This window comes from Nycticebus coucang, chromosome 4, assembly GCF_027406575.1.
Source record: "Nycticebus coucang isolate mNycCou1 chromosome 4, mNycCou1.pri, whole genome shotgun sequence".
NCBI classification, from domain to species: Eukaryota; Metazoa; Chordata; class Mammalia; order Primates; family Lorisidae; genus Nycticebus; species Nycticebus coucang.
Window position 1 is genome coordinate 128,657,607 of NC_069783.1, and position 25,513 is coordinate 128,683,119.

At 36.7% G+C, this 25,513-nt stretch overlaps 1 protein-coding gene across 1 annotated transcript in view; it reads right to left on the reverse strand.

The window, feature by feature from the left end:
* The window catches only part of LOC128584411 (rho GTPase-activating protein 15-like), a 48,023-nt gene extending 25,781 nt beyond the window's left edge, over nucleotides 1–22,242 (reverse strand). The window contains exons 1-3 of the mRNA XM_053589383.1: nucleotides 22,213–22,242; nucleotides 13,037–13,098; nucleotides 1,731–1,818 (exon numbers count right to left, since the gene is read on the reverse strand). Coding sequence (XP_053445358.1) covers nucleotides 1,731–1,818; nucleotides 13,037–13,098 — 150 coding nt within the window. The 5' untranslated portion in view covers nucleotides 22,213–22,242. The remainder of the gene's footprint in view (nucleotides 1–1,730; nucleotides 1,819–13,036; nucleotides 13,099–22,212) is intronic.
* Nucleotides 22,243–25,513: the final 3,271 nt, after the last annotated feature.

A 25,513-nucleotide genomic window follows, 5' to 3' on the forward strand; every position in this document is an offset into this window, starting at 1 on the left:
CTAGAGGGATGCAATTAGTAAGCTAACTTGCAGGGTTTGCCTCCAATCTAAAAGGGAGTTTTCTTTCACCTGTATAAAATTAAACAGCTGGTAATTATATCTCCTGTTAGGAAGAGATTAAAATAATAAAATAAAAATAAACCAATGCTTTACTATGGAATCTAATCTCTCCCATTATCCCACACATTCACATAAACTCTCCTCCCAGTGGAATTCTTTTCACTCAGCAGGATGAAGATCATCTTCTCAGCAGCCTAACTCAGCAAGGCCAGCCACTTTCCTTCCTTCCTGACTTCCCCTTTAGAACTTATTCAAAGGGAAGACAAAGGACCTGCAAGTGGATGGGAGTTGTTTTGTGCCTGGCCCTTAGGGGTACTTTATTTTTCTTAAAAAGATTATGTCAACCTTCCTGTAGCCAAAAATAAAAACAAAACAAAATACTAAAACAATTTTCTCAGGCAGTTTGAATTAAAAATACAAAGAACCGAGATATATTTTTAATTTATTCATAATTAGTTTACAGATTGGCCCACACTGAGACTCCAAAATCAGCACACCACCTGGGGATAAGGGCTATTGCAATTATCAGAAGCAAGCCAAAAGCTACCTTTTGTTCTTGCTAAAATCTTCTTAAAAAAAAAAATCTTCTAGCAAATGATTTTCTATTTCCTATTTAAAGAGGATTACATAGCAAACACAACAGTGGCTGGAGAGCAAAGAATTTACCATCGTTTTATTACCTGCCAAATATAAATTAGTTTATTGTGGTTTACTCCTGCCAGGCGACCCCTCTCCTTGTCCATCAGGCCAGTGGGCTATGAAGTCCTTCCTAAACAGGAGGCTGTCAGTTATGTTCCCTGTCCACTGTCTTCTACATCTTACAGTGTCTCTTGGCTCGGGTAGCAAGGTTGTGAGCTTGAATTGGCCCCAACAAATTGCCTCCACTTGCTAGCTATCACTGTGAAATCTCTGCAGGCATGTATGAGGCCATCCTCCAGGTATAATGAAGAAACCCTACTAATTTCACTTTGTAATAACTACAGGATACAGAAATTATATTTGCTCCATTAGATGGAATCACAGAAATGTGGAGAAAGGTTAGCTTTATATAGTGAATGTCACAGTTAGACTAAGGAAAAAAATCACTTTGTTAACGTAGAGTGTTTCCTCATTGGTAACACCCTACATTAAGGTGCCATTTATGAATAATTTATTATTATTTATTAATGTCTGAAGTACTTTATAGCATGCTAGATAACAACTTAAATTCATGTGTTAAAGATGCACATACATGGTTTAATACAATTTATGTCTTATTCTTTAAAACAGCTTCCCTTGGTATCATCCGTTAAGCATTTATTACTAATGCATTTTATAACATTCTTTATAATACATTATTTGAGCAAGTAGCTACATTTAGTGATCATTTCATAAATAAGAATAACATATTTATAAATGGCACCTTAATTTGAAGTGTTACCTTCACATTACTATATAGCTGCTCACCATTCATCTCATTTTGTGATTATTCTCCAAATGCACCACTTAATAAAATAGACACTAAGTTCTATTTCCCTTCATCTGATTAAAAGTTTATTGAGTCATTTTCTCCATCTGATTTCAGATGTTGGTAGCTTGGAAGTTTTAGTGTGATTTCTGACAAAACCAAACTTTTAGTACAACGATATTTCTGAAAAGATGATTAACAGTAGAAATAGAGAATTATTTACCGTATTGGACAGAGCCTGTTGTTTGGGTTCTCTGTAAAATTCAATTTTTCTACTAGAAAGAACAATCCAGGAAGTAGACCAGTTTTTCCTTAGGAAAAAACAAAGAGGAAAAAAGCATTATCAGTTGAAGAAATCATTTATAGATACAGTATGAGCAACATTTGGAATGAGTAAATACCATCTTTATTTTTAGCTAGTCTTCCTGGAAGTATTCTCTTTATTAAAATCTATAGGTGCCATGAAATTTAGGTGACAATCAAGACATTCTGTAATTACTGAAAAGCATGGTCTTTATAGTAAAAGTTTTTCAATTTATAAATCTTCCTGAAATCTTTTCCAACTACTAAAATTCCCATTTTTATGTAACCATGTGCCTTGCTCTCATAAAAAGTCTATATTTCTACATCAAGCCAAAAATAGCAAAGTAAAAATAGAAATCAGAATCCCTTCCTTCATTTTGTCTTCTCTTCATTGGTTTAGTATATTTCAGAGGATGAAAAACTAACCAGCTCATATGTCATTGCTTAATTAAAAATATTTTCATAATGTTGAATCTCGCTGGAAATCAAAGAAATGCAAACAAACACAGAGGCATACTTTTTCCCTCTTTGCCCATCAATTTGTCCAGGATTAAAAGGAATAACATCTAGGTTAATGAGAGTATAGGAAATGGGTTCTCTCATACCCGATAGGTGGGAGTATAAACTGGTATGTCCTTTCTGGAGTGCCATTGACAATATATTTTTAAAACAATCTTTAAAAATATGCATATCTTTTGCCTTCACGTGTTCATTACTATTAATTTAAATTTATTCTAAAGAAAAATATCTCACTCATTGTTAAGGCTGTATGTTTAGAAACAAATGTACATCATTATTTGTTAATTCTGTACCAAAAATATCAAAAAATAAGAGATTAGTTAAGTAAATTGCATATGGTAGATTCATATAATGAAATAATGAACCCTACACTTCAGAAGAATACTGACATGGGAAGATTTTAATGCAAACCATAATGCAATCTATAGTCCAAAACTCCATGCTGTGCTGTCTTCGTCACCCATCTGAAACCTTTCTGATTATTATTATCATTTTTAAGGAAGCAGGAAACAGTTTTTTGAGGATGAGAAAGGTAGGCTTACAGAGTAAGAAAGTTTATAAAGTGGGATACATTCACCATGGACATGAACAGGCCTCCATTACTAGGGAAAGTAGGCAAAGAGGCCCCTTCTGATTATTAATTCCATTCATTAAAAGACAAGATATTGCTTTTTCAAATGTGCCTCCATGACTTCCTTGTATATTACTTATAATAAATTTTAAAATTTTTTAAAATTTCATTCTCTCTTATCCCATTAAAAAAATAAGTTCCCAAATGGTAAAAACAATTTCATCTTTATAGAGGTATCCGCAGTTCCTAGCATACTGCCTTGGACAGAACAGAAACACAATATATATTTATTGAATTGGTGAGTGCACTTTGGCATGGAAAAAAGTCTGACTATGATAATACTTAAATCAGGTAGTAAAATCATGGCTTTTTCTTTTCCTTTATATTTTTTGGTGTTTACCAACTTTTCTACATTAAGCATACATTATTTCTACAGTTAGACTATGTGTGTGTTTGTGTTGTGAAAAGTATTCTTTTTAGATGACAAAGCATTAAGGAGATTAATATACATAAGTTTCTATCCATTATATCATATTGCTGCAGCTTGCTTTGGCTTAATATTAACTTTAAAATAGTTGAATTCAACTTTTAAAATATTTACAGAAAGATTTCATTCAGGTCAATAGAAAACCCCACAAACATATTTTTTAAATGACCATTCAACAACTTTGTGTCATTTATTTCCATTTGTCTCTTAGAATCTAGGATCTTGATGAAAAGACAGCTTTGATTCAGCACGGTTAGTGTTTGCAAGAATTAGGTTGCTCTTACATGTCTGACGCTTTTTTAACGACGCGTCATTGTGTTATTATAAAAAAGAACAGGATAAACAGACACACAAGAAACACAATGTGTATTTTCCAACATAGAAATACAAACATCACGTTCTTGGATCCTTTTGTCTTTAAATGAAGAGTCAATTTTTCAATTAAATAATGAAAAGATGGGCGGCGCCTGTGGCTCAGTGAGCAGGGCGCCGGCCCCATATACTGAGGGTGGCGGGTTCAAACCCGGCCCCGGCCAAACTGCAACAAAAAAATAGCCGGGCATTGTGGCAGGTGCCTGTAGTCCCAGCTACTCGGGAGGCTGAGGCAGGAGAATCGCCTAGGCCCAGGAGGTGGAGGTTGCTGTGAGCTGTGTGACGCCACGGCACTCTACGGAGGGCGATAAAGTGAAACTCTGTCTCTACAAAAAAAAAAAAAAAAAAAAAAGAAGTAACGCAGGAAGAAAATCATATAGGTGTTTTCTTCTGCCCTACTGCTCATTTCTCCTTTTAGGTACCGGTAGCTGCAAGGTGAACTGAAGGAGCCATAGCTTTCATATGCTACAGGTTGTAATATTACATGGCCCCAAATAGCAGAAAGAGAAACGTTAGAAAGACTGCTGGTCTAGTCTGGGCATCTTCTGTGAGCATCCTTATTTTATTATTTTAACCATATGTGATGAGAGAGTATGGAACACCCTCACACATGACGAATCCATATTTAACCTGCCTGTTACATTTCCCACTATATTTTTTATCTTTTGGCAAGGAGATACTATACCTTATTTGCGTCCTATCTATAGTAAGTCCTGGTTAAACAGTTTTGATTTGAATCTGTTTCAGATGTTGATCGTTTATAAACTTTCTGGCAAAACTTCTCCTTCCTTAAAGTTGGAACTGGAACTGGTTAGAACTAACGTTGCATGAAATTCAATTATCTCATTGTTCTTGATTAGGACTTTGAACTGCTGTGAACTGTGTTCTTATTACATGAACATAAGAATGAGCTGGAGAGGGTAGGAACCACAGGTCTTGGAACTTTAGTAATATAAATTGCTTTGACACCTTAAATACAGTGCTATTTCTTTTTGTATTCGTAAACTGTAAACATTATCTTTATCATATTAGAATAAAAGTGAAAGCATTTAAATCTATTGCTTGGAAAGAATGTCATTTCAAAACGAAGAATAAAATGCTGCTGACAACCTTTTAGATGTCCTTCTTTCATTTCATTTCCCCCCATGATTTCTTTTAAAATAATAACTAGCATAAGTTATTTTGAGTTCCTACTGTAAATTTGATCATTTAGCATAGGTTTAACTTCGCAATCAAAAAATGATAAGGTACGAATAATGTCCTTATTTACTAATGGACGAAAATGAGGATCAGAGAGTTTAGGTGATGTACTTAAGGTCATACCTTTATATTTATAGTTAAACCCAGTCTTTCTGACTCCAAAACTTATAATCTGTTCATTACTTTTTTAAAGGGTGAAGCAGTACTACCTTAGTTAAGGATATTGTCAATGTCAAATTTCAACATAGTTTGGGTTGAAATCATTAAATCATAAAAGTTAGTGTGCACGGCCTGTGACAAAATATCAGCCATCTGAATTCTGTCATTAGCTAATTTACCTTATTCTTATTAGAAAATTAGGGGAAAGACTAACCACTCCCAAGCTCTCTTCCCTTAGAATTTGCACTGTTTCAAGGAGTAGGATCACGTACCATTTTATTCCTCATAAGAAATCAGAAGTAGGTGTATGTTCCTAACTGGGTGGAACCTGTCTCCTTCCTACAAGGGATTATTCTGGTCTCAGTAAGGAACAAATCATCTGTATTCGGTAAGGATCATAAAACCAGAAAGGGAGTTAAGAGCCTGTAGTCTAGGAGTAGCTGAGACTTCATCTAATGGGAACAACTTTTAACCTATGACTCAAGTCTGACCCTTCCTCTCTGAACAAAATACTCTAGCAGCTTGATCATTGTCCGTACAATATCTGTTCAGTCCATTCCTCATTCTGATATGTTTGACTAATTGTGATGGAATAGTTCTTAGGATCTCAGCGGAATGGCCTTTTCACTCAGTTACTTAACACAGTGAGACATTGTCATCCCTGGAGAGAACATGGGAAGAATCAGTTGGCAAGATTTTGCTCCAAGTGAAACCTTTAATATTTTCCATATGCAACCAAGTAACTATAGGTGACTGCTATTCAGTGTATTGGGTGACACCTCAGAAAGTGAGTAACTTCTGTAAGCTTAAAGGACTTAGCCAGGACAGGTGAGTCTAGCAGTTTTGGATAAAATTTTTCAAATAAACCTTTCTAAAATGAAGTTGTTTTTAGAATAATAAAAGTTCGTCTAATCCCCCAGTCTCCCTGCACCCACAAAGAGAGACACCATCTCTGGTCTTTTAGTTCCTTTCCAGGATGGGGCACAGTATCTGACCTTCAGTAGTTGATCATTAAAGGTTTTTTGAGTAAAAGTACAGGTATATATGGATTTTCAAATTTCAAAGGGTCATGCATCAAGATTTTTCCTGCTCTGTGTTGACTATTGTTTACCAACAAAGACAAAGAAAAAAAGAGAAGAAAAGTCAAATTTCCCTTCTTCGTTCTTTACTATTTTAATACAGCACTGCTAGCATTCCTTTTTTCCCTAAATTATTTAACCCTGAACATTTAGGCTATTTTTCCAATATATAATTCTAGTGGCTGATCCCTGAGCTTCTTCCAAGGGTCTTCCTATGTCTCATACCTACACAAATATTATGAGCTTGCTTTGGGCCCCATGGTGTGCCACACATGGCGCCTGGTATTCTATATGAATCATGTAATTTAATCACTAAACCAGTCATAAGTACCTGTTAAACATTTACAACATGCTAAACACAATTCTCAGGGCTTAAAATATTAAGGAAAATAAGATATACATAAAAAACTTTACCTCTAACTATAGAAAGATGGGAAATAATCATGGAAAGAAATAATCCTCCAAATAATTTCAGTAGGTGGGCTTAACCTCATATTATGGATGAGAAAACTGAAGCATAGGGATGTTGCATTCTCACCAAGGGCAAATAAGACATAAAGATGGGGTTCAACCACCAAGCCTCCTAGACCCTGAGGCCCCTGCTCATTCCAGCCTCCCCAGAGAAGGTGGCATGCAGCCCACCCTTCAGTTGTGCTCAGCTTGCCTGTGTGGGGCCTCAATGTAGGAGCTAAGAGAGGGAGTCACAGAACTGTTTCCAAAGAATTGCCAGACCTTCTTTCTCCCTTGGAGCAAAGTCACTCTTAGCTTGACCTGGATCGTCCCCTGGTGTTGCCCTGCAAACCCTTTATCCCCGCCTGCCATCCATTCCATACCCAGTCAGGTCCGCACATTTCATCACAACTTGGAGAGCATTCTTTTCTATTTTTTCACAGGAAGAGATAAAAATCAAGCTGTGAGATAGATGTAAGGGGTAAATAAGACACATGGTTCAAAAAATATCTAATTTTAGTAAATCCAAAGTCCCATGAATAAGCGAGGCAGTCCCCGGTCTCCAGACAGATTTATAGGAAATCAGGTAAAGGATTAATCCTAGTGACTCAGGGCAGGAAACAGATACCAGGACAAGAAATTCAGGTGTTTATTTTATTAATATTTTGACACACAGAAAAAAATCGCATCTCAGAGGGGAGAAAGGTACTGACTACAATTAGGAAGGGGGGAGAACTAAATTTGTATTAGGGCAATTATATATAATTTATGCAATCAGTGGGGCATTTATCCAAGTGAAACCCTTCACAAAACTTTCCTAAAAACAGATCTTGAGTTGTGAAGTTGCAAAATGCCAAAAAGAAAACCAAACTAAACTGAAAACAAACACAAAAAGCACCTATAAAACAATAACGAAAAACTCAGTGTGGACATCAGCTTGACATTCTACACAATGAACACCGGATGGCAGCACATAATAACAGCAACTTTGTCACTGCTCGTCTGGAAGAAAGCTTGATGGAAAACCGCCCTTAAATTTTTCATTGCCATTCTAAGAATCCGTTAGCTTCAGCTCTAGGTTTAACACATTTGCTTGCTCTAAACACCAAAGCTTTATATTCTACACTCACTTCTCTTATGCCTTCTTGAGGTAACAACACATTGACAAACCAAAAAAGCCAGAGGAAAACACACATGTGATTACTTTGCAAATTTTAGCCTCCCCTATTTGGGCCATCTGCCTTTTTTACCTGACTTGGTCATGCTGGATTTGATTTGATTCTGCACCAGTGATGGAAGTGAAAGTGATTTACTCTAGTGTCTCTGACTGATTTACTGCAAAATCACTCTGACACTGTTAAATGTTCAGACTTGTTCTCAAACTGGTAGGTCTAGGAATGTATTTTCTCTCTCACATTCTAAGCTTCTTATGATTTATGACTGCTAAAAGGTGTGTTAAAGAGACAGTGAAGTATAAAGGACACATATTTCTGTCAGTGTTGCAAGAAATTGAGAAAGACAGATATAGCCATGAAGCATTTATTATGATCCTGAGCAGAAAATACTAAAGAAAAGATATGTTTGCATTAGGCAGGCACCTTAGTATCACAGGAAGTCCATTCTAAATAACAATTGTTCAAGCAAACAAAGTTTAGGATGAAAGCAGGCACTAGCAGACATAACCACTGCACTGCCCTGTTCTGCGTTTTTTTTAATACCCATATTTATGTCCATGTCTTCACTCCCAAGTATTTCTTTCTGAGCAAGAGAACAGAGGAAGAATCTACATGTAATAAGAAGTATGACATACAAAGGAGCCGGCTAAGGAGAAGGACTGACTGGGTGCATAGGGAGAGGCTAGCAGAGCATGTTGAAATAGTGCATTGAAATTAACTTTACTAGGGGCTTGTAGAATTTTAGAGAGGACAGGGTTACTCACAGTTTGGGGGATGGACATCTTTAAATAAATTCCTAAACTTAATCAGAAAAACTGACGTAGATTTTTGATGTTCAAAATTAAAATTGAAGTTGAATGCTGAATATATTCCTTTTTTTTTTTTTGAGATAGAGTCTCACTATGTCATCCTTGGTAGAGTGCTGTGGCATCACAGCTCACAGCGACCTCACACTCTTGGGCTTAAGTGATTCTCTTACCTCAGACTCCCAAGTAACTGGGACTACAGGTGCCCACCACAGCACCTGGCTATTTTTTGTTGCAGTTGTCAAGGTTGTTTAGCTGGCCTGGGCTGGGTTCGAACCTGCCAGCCTTGGTGTATGTGACTGGCATTGTAACCACTGTGCTATGGGTGCAGAGCCGAATCTTGAATATATCCTGCTTTTAAATCTACCAGTGTGTCACCAAGGAAATGTGTACAACCTCATTCCAAAATAAGCCTAAATGTATGATCTTTTTTGAATGTAAGATATAGCCAAGGAATTCATCTTCCTTGTAGCCTCTCCTGTTCATACTTAGGGATCAGTCAAAATTTCCTTAGATAGAAATAGAAATAATTAAATACGAATAAAAGAGAAAACAAGAAGGAGGAAAATGGAAGATAAGAAAACAGCACAAAGTACAGATAATCTAGAATGGATTTATGAGCAGAAAACGTTGTAGAAATTAATAAAATGATATTTATTAAGTGAAAATTGAAGTCTTTAGTACAGTTGATGTCCTGAGATAAAAAGATAATTTTTAGTCCTTGACTTCAAACAGATGAAAGCAAAAGATAAAAAACAAACATATTTCAATCAGAAGGCAGGACTAAATTCTGTCATACTAAGTCTGCATAAAATAGGAGAAAGGAGAGGTTAATACAGGTGACCAAGACTCTCCATTTGTACAATACTAAGTAATAATAGAGTTTACATTGTATTAATAATTATTACTTAAAACTTGTAAAACATTTAGCCAAGTTCTTGACAGAGTAAGCATCTATTAATATTGCCTATTAACTCATTAAAATTTATAAAAAGATATAAAGATTGTTGAGAAATGTTACAAAGCCTATCAAAGGAAATTTTACATAAAAATACAAATTATACCAAGTATGGTATATTATTAGTTGCTAAATTATAAATGTGATTAAAACAAGATTAAATCATGTGATCAAAACATGATTTTTAAAGTTATAAGTAAACAACATTTTTGGTGTTAGTGATGAAAGTGTAAAGCAGTATGGGAATACAAAATACGAGTCATAAAAAAAAGGGTCATGTAATTTGATCAAGTAGTCCAAGTTTAGCATTGATCTCTAGAAAATATAAAATAATAATTGATAAGCAGTAGGAGGGTTCACTGTAATTATAAGTATTAGCATAAAACTGAACTCAACTTAAAAATCAAATTTTAAAGGACAGTAGAAATGATTCGGTATATTATAGACCATCAACACGGTAGGATAGCATATGTTATTATCTTGTTGATTATACATACAATATTCAATATGTGAAGTATTTACAATAAAAACAAACAAACAAAAACCACCATAAACTTGTAGGAGATATTTCCAATATCAAAATTTGTCAAAATGTTATCAGAAATATATTAAGAGTTTCCTCAATTTATAAAAAAAAGGAAAAACCTCAATAGAAAATAATCAAAGTTTATAAATAGGCAATTCTTAGAATGCAGAATCTGAATGACTCTAAACAGACAAAGTTGTTCAACTGCAATACCAGTCAGCAGAATACAAATAAAAGTGACATTGAGGTAACATTCTATGGCCACCAATTTAGTGAAGTAAGAGAGTAAGATAATGCCGTATGCTGATGAGATTATGGGAAATGAGATCCCTTCTGCACTGCAGAGCAGTTATGTGAACAGGGGCACTCATTCAGGAGAAAGTCTGGCAGTGGTATTCAGTGGATTTACAAATGTACATAACTTAACACCAAGTGATCTGTGCTCCTGGCTATATTACCCTGAGAGTTCCTAACAGGTTAAAAGGACACATATGTGTGATTCATTGAAATGTTGTCTTGGATGGAATGAGTTAGAGGAAGTTTAGGGTTTGTACCTGAGGGACTGGGTAAGTAAAATTTAGTATATAGTCATGTGTCACTTAATGACATTTGGAGAAATGTGTCTAAGCTTAGGTACTTTTATCATTGTATGAAAACCATTGACTGTCCTTATACAAACCTAGATGGTATAGCCCACTACACACCTAGGCTGTGCTATAGCCTATGGCTTCTGGGTTACAAACCTGTACAGTCTGAATATTGTAGACAACTGTAAGACAATGGTAAGTGTGTTTAGATCTGTACCCAAACATAGACAAGGAACAGTAAAAATCAATATTATAATCTTATGAGATCACCGTCATATATGCAGGTCATCATTAACCACAGTGTCTTTGCACAGGGTGCAAAGGGCAGTAATTGGGAAAAATGACCTAGCTTTGAATACATTCATATACTGTATGACAATGCCTCAGTCAAACACAGACCATATATAGATGTTGGTCCTATACGATCACAATGGAGCTGAAAAATCCCCGTCATCTAGTGACATCCTGTTCATTGTAACATCATTGTACAATGTTTTACCTTTTCCATGTTTAGATACACACACACACAAATTATGTTAAGATTGTCTACAGTGCTCAGTGTAGTAACATGGTAAATGTGTAGCCTGGGAGTGAGCGACAGCCTAGGTGTGTAATAGGCCATACCATGTATGTTTGTGTAAATACACTCTATGAAGTTTGCACAATGACAAAATCACCTAATGACTTATTTTCCCCATGGTTAAGAAACACAGGTCTGTCTAGCACCATAGAAAGATGTCCAAACACTAACGTTGAATGAAAGTAGTAAGAACCATAATGTAATTTACTACACAAAAATGCTTATGCAATACAACACATTCACATACACACAACTACACACTACTTTTAAGGTGACACAGATATTCTGATACATACATATATATATGAAAGTGGATTTGATGAACACACATTAAATGCATTAAATTGGAGGTCTAAAGGGGATGGAAGTGAGGATTAGAAACAAAAAATAAAATAAAACCAGTTAGACATCATTCCCAGAGTAATGATAACACAAGGCCACAAACTCAATTCTGTATATCTATGGTGAAAATAAAAAAAGGAAAAAAAAAAAAAGGAAAAACTAAAATTTGTATAACTTTAAGTGAGAAAAGCTGAAAGAATGCATAATAGTTTACAAATAGATTGAAATAATGAAACTGCCTGCAAATGTTTATATGAAATTAAACTGCAGCATGCAAATTGTACAACAACATATTAAAGTAAAAGCAAATAAAGCAAGTACACAATAGTATACAATGATCACAACTACCAAAAATCATATTCATGTGAGTGGGTTAGGGGAAGGGCCCTATTCTGGTCCTTTGCTTCCTCCTGGCCCTGCCTTCTCAGAGATGTTACAAAGTTTGCTATGGATCGGCAAGGATACTTTACATAACCCCCATGGTAGGGCATCATCTTGGTTTCTTGTAATATCCCTCCCCCCCACCCCCCCACCCCCCATCTTCTTTGCATGAGGCTGGAGAGTAGGATTGACCAATGATGTTACCTCCTTTCTCCCATCAAGCCCCAGTGAAGGGTTGACGTGGGAAATGAGATTAAACCATGAGGATTTTTTTATCCATGCTGTTGGTGAGGTAAGAAAGGGTCCTGATTTACTTATCTAAAAATATAGTTCAACTACTTCATCCTTTAAACAATTGCTCCCCTAATTTACTGTAGGGATTTTTTTTTTTCGTTTTTTTCTTTTTTAGACAGAGTCTTGCTCTGCTGCCCAGTCTGAAGCTGAAGTCTAGTGGCCCAATTATAGTTCACTATAGACTTAAACTCCTGGGCTCAAGAGACTGTCCTGATTTAGCCTCCAGAGTAGTTTGCACTACAGGCATATACCACCACTACTAGCTAATTTTTCGTTTTTTGTAGATACAGGGTCTCACTCTTGTTCAGGCTGCTCTCAAACTCCTGAGCTCAAGGAATCCTTCTGCCTTGAATCCTTAAGTGCTAGAATTACAGGCATGAGACACTCACTGCACCCTCCAGGAAATTTTTATGTAATGCAAATAAGTCCTTTTATTCCAAAATCTGTTAATCCCAGAAATCAAGATCCATTGCCTTACTTCCTTTAATTTTTTTTAAAGAACTTATACTTTAAAAGGACAAGAAGCATTTCATATCTGTATGCTCTGTGTAATAATATGTACTGTTGTGCCTTTCTTCAAAAACTACAATTATATTAAAAATAATGTTGATCATAGTGGTAGCAAAAGGGACCAGTCTGTTACCATAGGGCCTTGCTTCCCAAACAATAGCAGTGATATAAGTTAAGGATACAGGAACTAGCATAGTTATATAAAAGTGGGTCAAAGAACTTTTTATTACCTTAGTTTCTTTCCTCCATCTGCAATTTTAGCTTTTTGAAGATAACCTTCTTTTTCAACCATCTGCAAGAAGAATGCATATGTTTTAGTAAAACTGTGACAAACTCGGGCGGCGCCTGAGGCTCAGTGAGTGGGGCGCCAGCCCCATATGCCGAGGGTGGTGGGTTCAAACCCAGCCCCGGCCAAACTGCAACCAAAAAATAGCCGGGCGTTGTGGCGGGCGCCTGTGGTCCCAGCTGCTCGGGAGGCTGAGGCAAGAGAATCGCGTAAGCCCAAGAGTTAAGAGGTTGCTGTGAGCTGTGTGACACCACGGCACTCTACCTGAGGGCAGTACAGTGAGACTCGGTCTCTACAAAAAAAAAAAAAAAAAAATTAAAAAAAAATAAAAATAAAAATAAAAAAAAAACTGTGACAAACTCATATGCATTGTTAGTTTGAATGAATCTATGCTTTTCAAGAATCATTGCAGTGATGGACGTTTCCTGTCATAGAACTTCATTAATAATGCACAGATAGCTTATGGGAAGTGCCTGCAAGATCATAATCATTACAAGCCATTGAAGAGACAAAGACATATTGTGAAGAAGAACGTGAAGGATTTGTTGGACAGCAATACACCTTTACTCACTTTTCTTTCTGGGCATCGAAGGCTGTAGGTTAAAAAATAGACTGAAAATGGTAACACGAAGACAAATGTAATGCCTTCTTAATTTTACTTATTGTTCTTGGAAAAGTTCTTCCTTTTTTAACATCCCCATATACCTGCTGAGGCTGAGTGTACGGGTGTGGGTCAAATTCAATGGGACCATATAACTTGGCCAGTTGAGTCATGGAAGGGCATTTAAAACACAACAATTCACGTGTCACAAGCAGTTTTCAAGACACTGTTGCAGCACTGCCTCACTGCCTTCTTCCATGATGTGGGATTACTTCTTTTTCCTATTTGTATGTAATATACTGGCTTTCAATGCTAATACAATTGCAACTTTCTTTCTTTCTTTTTTTTGAGACAGAGTCTCACTGTGTCGCCCTCAGTACAGTGCTGTGGTGTCACAGCTCATAGCAACCTCTAACTCTTGGACTTAAGCGATTCTCTTGCCTCGACCTTCCGAGTAGGGCCTACAGGTGCCTGCCACCACACCTGGCTATTTTTTGGTTGCAGTTGTCATTGTTGTTTAGCAGGTTGGAGCCTGGCTTGAACCCGCCAGCCTTGGTGTATGTGAGCTATGGGTGCTGAGCCACAAGTGCGACTTTCTTAGCGGAAATTCAATAATTCATTATAAATTCACAGAGGGGTTTGTGGCATTCTGGATAAAATAAATGCATGATGCAAATTGTAATGTGTTGATTCCCAGCAAAGTCTAAACTAGGTGTTCAATTACTTTCCCCCCTTTGGTAAACTCTTTATGCGCACACCAGCTCTCTCTCTATATATATATGTCTGTGTGTGTGTGTGTGCGCGCGCGCGTGCGCATGCACGCGCACACATATGTATATCTTCATGTTTCATTGAGATAAAAAGGATTATATTATGTACTACACCAAATGAAACTTTCTTTTTTTTTAATTATTATTATTTTTTTATTGTTGGGGATTCATTGAGGGTACAATAAGCCAGGGATCACTGGGAACCACAAAGGCTGTCCACTGCAGGGATCACTGGGAACCATAAAGGCTGTCTCCTGCAGGGATCACTGGGAACCATAAAGGCTGTCCACTGCAGGGATCACTGGGACCCACTAAAGCTGTCTCCTGCAGGGATCACTGGGAACTGTTAAAGGCTGTCGACTGCAGGGATCACTGAGAACCATAAAGGCTGTCCACTGCAGGGATCACTGGGAACTGTTAAAGGCTGTCTAATGCAGGGAAAAGTGAATTCTGGAGGATGAAGTCCCAGAGCATGAAGACTGGTTAAGGGGTCTGGGTGGAGAATTTAGGGAAATACTACAATCTAGGTACCAACATACTACAAACACATTCCCCTAAATAATTGTTTATATCTGCCCTTGGAAAATATTACTGTTATTATTTCTAATTCTGGAACAACCATCCAATGTTTCAGAGCCCCTAGGAGTAATGCTGGAATATGGATCAAAGCACTTTGATGTGAGGGCCAACATTTCACCATTGCACTGTACTAGAAGGAGGGAAGTAAGAAAAGTTGGAGAAAGCTGTACAAGTACCGGCAGTAAATCATTCTGTTTATTAGATGTTACTGTAAGTGTTATCGAACAGGAGAAATTTCTTATTTTTTACCTCCCTGTTCTTTAGCTTTCATGCTTCAGGGCAACTTGAATTGGCATTCTTCATACTGGAGATCAGATTCCTAATGTTTTTAATTGAAAATATTACTCAGATAATTATCCATTTACATGAAACTGTAAGGACTAATATAGGGAGATGCCACAGGTTATTTTAGTCTCCTGTTGCTGCTGATATACACGACCACGTACTTGGTGGCTTAAATCATCAGAAATTTATTATCTGAAATTTCCAGAGAACATTGATCTAAGGTGGGTTTTGCTAGACTAAAATTAAAGGGATGGTGTGATTGCCTTCTTTCTGTGGACTTTAGGGGAAAATCCGTGTCCTTACTCTTTCTGGCTTTGAAGGCCACCCGCATTCCTGGGATTGTGGTCTCTGCCAGTCACTGGATCACTCCAGCCTCTACTTCATCCTCACATCCATTTCTCTTACTTTTCTACCTCCTTTCTTTCCCTTATAAAAACCTTGTGCTTACACTGGACCCACCTGAATGATGCAGGATAATCTCCCCATTGAAAGATCCTTAACTTAATCACATCTGCCAAGTCCCTTTTGCCATCCCAGGGAACATATTCACAGGTTCCAGGGATTAGAACATGGCACTTGGGGGGACCATTTTTCGGCTTGTCACACCTGGTCCCCCTCAATGATGATAACTTTGCACGATTATAGTGCAACGTCTCAGCCTATTGAATTTGATGCAGTGCACCAATCTTTGATTTCTCCTATCAGGTGTACAGATGTGTCCTATCCACTCCCAAAGTCAGTACATTAAACACGATGCTACCTCATGTTGCTCATTTATAACCAAACACACCACCCTCCTTCCTGATCTTTCCCTCATTTCTAACCCCTGAATCACTCACTTGTTATTTATTCTAAACTTTTTTTCCATTCCAAAAATATTATATAGATAAAATCACATATGGTATAACCTTGCAACCTTTGGGTTTAACCTTTTTCATTAAGCATAATTCCTGAGAGAAGCATCCAAATAGTTATTTGTGTCAACACTTCTTCTCTTCTCACTGCTAAGCTTTGGTAACTAGCACATACCGCACACTTTTTAACCAGTCACACAGAGAAGGATATCTGAAGCTTTTACTCTGGGGTTATTATAAAGGAAACTGCTATGAATATCCAGGTTTCCTTGTAAATATACGTTTTCATTTTTCTAAGATAAATGCCAAGAGGAGAATTGTTACATTCTGTGGCTACATGTTTGGTGTACAAGAAACTGACAAACTGTCTTCTGTTACAGAATGGCTATACCATTCTGCATTCTTACCAACAATATGGGAGTGGCCCTGCTTCTCTGCATTCTTGGCAACATTTTGTGTTGTCACTTTTTTTTTATTTTAGGCATTCTGATAGGTGGGATGGGTATGTAGTGATATCTCATTTGGTTTTAATTTGGATTTTTCTAAAGGCTAATAGCGTGGGCTGTATTTTTACATTCTTATTTGCTATCTGTATATCCTCTTCAGGGAAAACTCTTTTGATGTTTTCATTTTTAACTGGATTGTTTATGGCTTTTGTCCTTGTGTTTTAATGTTGAGGCTTAGGGATTCTTTACCTGTTTTGGATACTAGTCTTTTAGGTATGTGTTTGCAAATATTTTCTCCCTATATCGGTAGTTTGTTTCTTCCTATATCCACATCTATATCAGGACTTTTATAGAGCAAAAGGTTTCAATTTTAATGAGGTCTGATTTATAAAAAGTTTCTTTTGATTCATTGTGCTTTTGTTGTCCAGACTAAAAACTCTTTGATTGGACCTAGATCCTAAAGATTTTCTCTTAGTGTTTCTTTTATAAACCTCTTAAAGGGTTTATATTTTGTGTTTTAAATGGAAGTGTCAATATATGACCCCTTCCATAGCATTTTATCATTTAACTCTTGCATAGAGTGTGATACTTGGGTGGGGCTTTATTATGCTGCCTATGGATGTCTAATTACTTTGACTGCATTTGTATTAAAGTTTCTCTATCCTTCACTGATTTGCTTTGTACTGATGTCAAAAATCTGTTGGCCATATGGTTTGGGGCTATTTCTAAGTTCTCTCTTCTATTCCTTTGATCTATGCCTCAATCCCCCTCTCATACAGCACTAACTGTAATACTGTAAGCCTAAATATCGAGTAAAATAATCCCTCCCACTTTCGTCAGAATGATTTTACTTATTCTAGGACCTATACTTTTTCATACACATTTTAGAAAAAGCCTATCCATGCTTACATTATAATAAAACTTGGGATTCAGATAGTTATTGCAACTAAATCTGTTTCCAAATTTGGGGAGAACTGACATCTTCTCCATGTTGAGTCTTCCCAAGCATGAACACAATATGTCTCTCCGTTTGGATAAACACATTCCTTGAGCCTTTTTAATCAACATTTTGTAATAGTCAGCACACACACCCTGCACATTTTGTTTAATAGTGTACCTAAGAATTTTCTTATCTTTAGAGAGGTTGTAAATAGTACTATGTTTTTAATTTCAGTTTCCAATGTTTATTGCTAGTATATGGAAATGTGATGAATTTTTATGAGTTGACCATGTATCTTGAAATCTAGCTGAATTCATTTTTTAATTATAGAAGTTTTTCTATATTATTTTGATTTTTTTATTTCTCCCTTTCTCACCTGTGTGCATTACTACAGTAGCTAACACCTCCATACAACATGGAATAAAAGCGGTAAAAGTGAGTATCCTTGTCTACTCTTCAATCTCAAGGGAAAAGTGTTCAGTTTTCCCCAAACAAGAATGATGGTAGCTGTAGGTGTTTTATTGTTTCTCATTATTAAATTGAAATGTTCCCCCATTTCCTGGGTATCTTTAATGTGAAAGAGTGTTTAATTTTCTTTATGCTTTTTTTCTGCATCAACCAATAGGATTATATAACTGTTCATTAACTTGTTATGTGATGGACTTTTATTAACTTATCTCTTTCTTTTTTTGAAGAAGTATAATAAAATTTGTATCGTGATGAGAAGCTGTCAACTTAAACAGCAGCAAATGGAGAGAATAAGGACATTTCCTGTTATAATAAGTCTACATAACCTTCATAATATACTATGTAGTAGGCATTTTCAATATGTGACTGTCAGTCTAGAACTGCCAAATACTTTTTCATTTAACCTAATACAACTGCATACCTACTAAAAAGAAATGCATTAAGAAAGCATGAAAACTTTGTTTGTTGAAAAAACAAAACCTGAAGGGAAGGAATATAGAAATTATGAAGTTATGCAGAACACTTAATGTAATTAAGTATATGTTCATATCTTTATAGGAATATAAAACCCAATCATTTGCAGAATGGACTCAGATTGCTGAAATACTATATATACTTTAGACCTCTACATAAGCATTTTAGACCTACTTTTTGATCCACTATTCCCACTTCTAGGTATGTACTCAAAGGAAACGACTTCTATTTATACAAAATAAGGTATGAATACTTTTCTGCAGTGGTAACTGCATACCAGTAAGACCAAAACAAACATAAATCAAGCAATGGAGTGTTCTCAAAGCTGTGATGTTTGAAAACTACAAACTGCTAATTCTATACAGAATGGGTTTTGTTGTTACATGAAATTCAAGTTGACGCATAAATTGAGATATATAGAGATCAAATTAAATGATTGCTCCACAGCCAAGGAATAAATAGACAACCTACCAAAAGAGGAAAAATATGCACATGCTGTTCATCCGATACAGAGCAGATGACCAGAATCTACAAAGAACTCAAGCAAATAAGCAAGGGAGAAATCAAACAACTCCATCAAAAAAAAGGGCAAAAGACTTGAGCAGAAAGATTTCAATTGAAGATAGGTTAATGGTCAAGAAACACATGAAAAAAGGCTCATTGTCTCTAATCATCAGGTAGTTGCAAATAAAAACCACAGGGAGATTATTACCTAATTCTAGGGAGAATGGTTTATAATAAGATGAATCAGAAATGAAAAGGGTAACATTGCAGAAATACATACTGCAAAAATAAACACCATCCATGAATACTAGATAAATCACTATGCACATAATGTAGAAAACAGACATTTTCAGACATACAGTTGGATGATGGTTTGCCTTGCTAACATATTCATGTTGATATGTTGAATTTCTTTTCAAACATATTATTTTAAAAATTATAAGCATTTGCTTTTAAGTTCACAGAAACGAAATTATGTTCAAATTCTCAGGAATTTTGGACTAACCATAACATTGTCAGTTATATTTAAATTTTGATGGCAAGTTTGTTACCTCACTTGAGTGGGGCCTTCCCCTTCCCCTCAGTTCTGAGAGAATACAATATGTATAGTAAAACATTAATAATTTCAAAATTTTCATTAAAAATATCATCCATGAATACTAGATAAATCGCTATGCACATAATCTAGAGAACAGAGAGAAAATAGAAAAGTTCCTAGGAACACACAACCTCCAACACTGAACCAGAAAGAAAGAAAACTGAGTAGACCAAAAAAAAGAAAGAAAAGTGAGATTAAACCAGTAAGGAAAAATCTAGTCAAAAAAGAGAAGCCCTGCACAAGATATGTTCATAACTGAATTCTGTCAAACCTACAATGAATACCGGGCACATATAACGTAGAAATTACTCCATAATATTGAGAAAAAGGGAAACCTCCCCAACTCATTCTATGAAGCTAATGTTATAGTCATACAAAAGCCAGGGAAAGACACAATGATAACAAAAGAAAAGTAGAAACCAATATCCCTTATGAATACAGGTGCAAAAACCCTCAAAAAAAAAAAAAACTAGCAGTCTGAATAAAACAGCATACTAAAAAAAAAAAAAAAAAAAAATGAAGCGCCAAGATGACTTCATTCCATATGCAAGGATAGCAAACAAGGCATGATAAAAACCCCGAACAAACTAGGCATAGAAAGAAAATATCTCAGAATTATAAAAGTCATATTTGGAAAACATACAACTAACATATTCAACGGAGAAAAGTTGAAAGCATTGCCCATAAGAACTGGAGTAAGACAAGGATTCCCACTATCACCACTCTTTTTTGACATAGTGCTAGAAGTCCTAGGCAAGATAAAAAAGAGGAGAATATTAAGGGTATCCAAACTGGTTAAGTGGACATCACTTTTTCCCAATGATATAATCTTGTACCTAGAAACCCCAAAGGTTCTGCCAAGAGTCTTCTGGAATTAATAAATAAATTAAGCAAAGTCTTAGGATAAGAAGCCAATATACATAAATTAATACCATTTCTATATAACAATGACAGTTAAGCCAGGAGTCAAATCAAAGACTAAGTAACATTCATAAAAACAAAATAAAATAACTAGGGATATACTTACACACAAGAGAGTTAAATTTCTCTAACATGGAAAACAATAAAACTCTAAACAAAAAAGTTGCAGAGGATATAAACAAATATCCTGACTTAGTAGAAACAATAATGTTAAAATATCAATACTACCTAAAGTGATTAATAAATGCAATTCAATCTCCATCAATTTGCCAAAGTCATAATTCACAGATAAAGAAAAAAAATATTTTATACTTTGTTTGGAGCCATAAAAGAGCCTGAATCTTAAGCAAAAGAACAAATCTGTAGGACTCCCAGTGCCACACTTGCAGCCATACTATGAAACTATAGCCTTGTAGTTTAACAAAAACAGCATGGTATTTCTACAAAAATATGGAAATACACCAATGGAACAGAGGACCCAGATATAAAACCACCTACCTTCAACAAAGTTATCTTTGACAAAGCAGGCAATAACATACACTGGGGAAAAGAAGCCTTATTTAATAAATGGCTCTAGGAAAATTGGATTGTTACATGCACCAGAATGAAGTAGGACCACTAGTCCTCACCACTCAAACTCAGGATATACAAAAGATTTATGGCACAAAATCATAAGTATTCTGGAGGAAAATGTAGAAAAAGCTCTTCTAAATATGATTCTAGGCAAAGAATTTAAGAAAAAGACCCCAAAGGCAATCATGACAAAACCAAAACTGGGATTTGTTTCAGCTAAAAAGCGTCTGCACTGCTACAGACACAATTAACAGATCAAAATAGACAACCAACAGAATGGAAGAAATAGTCACAAATGACACTTCCAATAAAGGACTGGTAACTAGAATTTACAAATAACTCAAGCAACCAACAGGAAAAGACAAACCATCTTATAAACAAGTGGGCAAAAAACGTGAAAAGACAATTCTCAAAATAAGAAAAAATGGTCAATTTCATGACCTATTAGGGTAATGCAAATTAAATTCACAATGACATTATCACCTTACTCCAGTTACAATGGAATTTATTAAAATTCCCAAATCAATAGGTGCTGACATGGACACAAAGAGAAAGGCATTTTTGTATGCTGTTGGTTAGAGCACAAATTTGTAAAACTTCTATGAAAATGAGAATGACGTTTTCTCAAAGAACTAAAAGTAGACCTACAATTTGACCCAGCAGTCCCACTACTAGTTATTTTCCCCAAAAGAAGAGAAATTATTTTACCAAAAAGATACCTGCATTTGAACGATTATTGCAGCACAATTCATTATTGCCAATATGTGGAAACAAACCAAGTGCTGACAAATTCATGAGTGGACTAATTAAATGTTGTATATGTATTCCATGGAGTACTACTCAACCACAAAAAATGATAAATTAATACCTTTTACAACAATCTGTATGGCACCAGAGACCATCCTTCTAAGTAAAATACCTCAAGAATGAAAAACAAACACCACATACAGTCACTATTAAATTGGAGCTAACTGATGAGCTCACATGTGCATAGAAGGAAGTAAAAGTATGTGGAAATGAACCAAGGGAAAGGGGTAGAGGGAAGGAGGCAAATGGACTAAGCCAACCTAGTGGGTACTATGAATACCATATGAGTGATAGGCATACCTATAGTCAGGACTGTAGCATCACAAAAATGATCCATGTAACATGAAATATTTTTACACCAGTAATACGTTGAAACAAAATAATCCATTCATTTTTGTGAAAATATAAAAAAATCTTCTAATCTATTTTCAGTCCATAAATACCCAGATGGGTTTTAAAAAGAATGAAGAAAGGGAGGCTCCATGATGATAGACTAGAGACATTTCTTCATCAGCTGATCTCAGTCAAATTGATGAGCGGAGTCTCTAGGTGCCTCCATCTGGATTGTCCTGTCCAGAAACAACATTGCAAAGGCACAGTGAGACAGAATGGAGCACCAGGAGCAAAACGTTAAGAAGGGTGAGAGGCACGCATGAAAAGCAGATGCAAAGGACTGCAGCAACCCAGGGAGAGAGAGAGCCTGCATGTGGAATCCCTGGGGGATCAATTTTGCAGGTGATTTCCCCACACCGCACCATGGCATTCTGTAGGAGTGGACTGGGAGTTGAACTGAACTCTGGGAGGGCCTGTCCATCCATGCCTGAAGACTGATACGAAACAAGCAGGAATATAGGTCCCACAGGACGTTCAGGTGCACAGAAGCTGGCCTTTTGTTCAAGGGTTGGAGAGAGTATATTCTGCCTCTTAGGGACAAAGCCAGAGGCCTGAACCCAGGCTATCATTTTACTGCCACTGGCTGGGCAGATCTGGTCCTGGAGCCTGTTCAGTGGGAGGCCTGGCAGCCTGGTCCCCATTGCCTAGGGAGACTGACAGGGCAGGTGTGGATAATGCTAAAACCTTGAGCTGGCTGACACCCAAGGGAGCCAAGCTTGGAGAAGCCTCACAGTATCCCATTATGTTAATGCTTCTGACTCCAGCAGTTGGAGCTACCCCAGGGCTGACTTCCTTGAACACATGGGCAGAGGTGAGCAGATTATGCCTACGACACCGCTCCATCTGTGGCTGCAGGGAACTGTTTGGATGGCAGAGTCTTCCCTGCCTCCCCACCTCATAGTCTGGCATAAGCTTCAAGAATTTGCCTCTACCACCCCCATGGGGATTCATCTCTCATACAGTTAGCTACCAAGCCCAGAATAACATCAATGAATCAGGAAAACAAGACTGGATCTCTTTGGCAACTAGCTGATAACATCCTACCTCTACCACATGCAGAATACAGAGTACTGGGTTCCCCCCCCCTTAACCAAGATGTGCCACGTATTGTCATTAGGAAGAAAAGGTTTTTTCTTTTTCTTTTGCTTTTCCTAATCCTGGAGCATTACTTACGGACCATGCAATACATGTATTTTTGATTTTTTTCCTTTTTTTTTTTAACTTTTTTGTTTTTTTCTTTTTTTTAACTTTATACTATTTCTATTCTCTTCTCCATTTCTTTTTCTTTTTGTTTATTTTTCTACTTTTCTAATCTTTCTCTCATAAATCCCTTAAGTAACAATCAAGATAATCTCTCTCTTTTGAGTGTGTTTTGTGTTTGGTTTTTTGGAAGACCATTTCTAAGGCCTCCATGGCAGTGTTGCAGCAATGGTCTGGCTCATGGTGGCCTTCAACACCTGGATTTGGAAATCCCTGCTTTGACCTCCTGAGGAGTTGCAACAGCTGTTCCTCACTAAAGTTCATGTTTTTGTTTGTTTGTTTGTTTTTTCCATATTTGATGGAAGTAGGGTCTCACTCTGGATAAGGCTGGTCAGAATCATCTAACTTTGGGTAATACACCTGCCCTAGAGCCGCCAGATCACTGATAATTGCTGGTATGCTTCACTATGCATGGCCTGTTACAATTATCATCATTAGCTTTCTTCTTTTTATCTCTCATTTTCTCATTCTTTTACTCTCCTTCCTTTTCATTTTTTAATCCTTGTACCAAAAGACAACTTTTTTTTTTTTTTTTTAGAGACAGAGTCTCACTGTACCGCCCTTGGTAGAGTGCCATGGCGTCACACGGCTCACAGCAACCTCTAACTCTTGGGCTTATGCGATTCTCTTGCCTCAGCCTCCCGAGTAGCTGGGACTACAGGCGCCCGCCACAACGCCCGGCTATTTTTTTTTGTTGTTGTTGTTGCAGTTTGGCCGGGGCCGGGTTTGAACCCGCCACCCTCGGCATATGGGGCCGGCGCCCTACTCACTGAGCCACAGGCGCCGCCCAAAAGACAACTTTAATCTCAAAGCACAGAAACAAAGAGGCTTCAGGACAACTAGGAAGTGCGAAAAGTTAAGTAGGGGAAGGAAATAACAAGAAGTAACAACACATGCAGAGGATCCAACAAATAAAAATTATATCAACTTGAAAAACTAGAATAGACCAATCCTGCAAGGGATTACCAAGCTGCTGTCAAAGATGAAAAGACAAAAAGAATTTAGATTATAGATGTCCAAAGTGATGAAGAGAATTAAAGGGCAAGTGGAAAGTCACCAAACAGAAATAAAAAAAACTGACCCAAGAAACAATCAAAAGACATGATGAAATTAGAAAAGAGTTCAAAGTATTGAAGGAGTCATTCAAGGAGTTTAAAATGCAACAGAAAATTTCAATAACAGCATAAACCTTGAAGAAGAAAGAATCTTAGAACTTGAAGACAAGGCTCTTGAGCTAACTCACTTACTTAATGAGGCAGAAAAGAGGAGAGTAAAGGTCAGGTGTGATGGCACACACCTGTAATCCTAGCACTCTGTGAGGCCAAGGAGGGTGGATTGCTTGAGCTCACAGGTTTGAGACCAGCCTGAGCCAGAGTGAGACCTCATCTCTAAAAATAGGCATTGTGGCGGGCGCCTGTAGTCCCAGCTACTTGGGAGGCTGAGGCAAGAGGACTGCATGAGCCCGAGAGTTTGAGGTTCCTATTAGCTATGACACCACGGCACTCTACCTCAGGTGACAAAGTGACAGTCTATCTCAAAAAACAAAACAAACAAATCCAAGAGAGTAAAAGAATAGCAATCTTAGAGAATTATGGGATTTTATAAAGTTTATAAACATACAAATTATAGGCACAGAAGACCTATTGGAGGATATCATAAATGAAAAATGTTTAAGTATTACCAAAGATTCAGAGAAAGTCCGTTGAGAAATATCAAAGCCCAGTTTATCTCAATTCAAACAGAGCATCTTCTAGACACATTGTAAAAAACTTGGCCAAAATGAAATAGAAAATTTTGAAGGCCACCAGGAATAAGCACCAGTTGACCTACAAGGACAATTCCATCAGAGTGACAGCAGATTTCTCAGCTGAAGAACAACAAGCTAGAATAGATAGGACTCTCATTTTCAATATACTCAAACACAACAACTCCCTGCCTAGGATTCTGT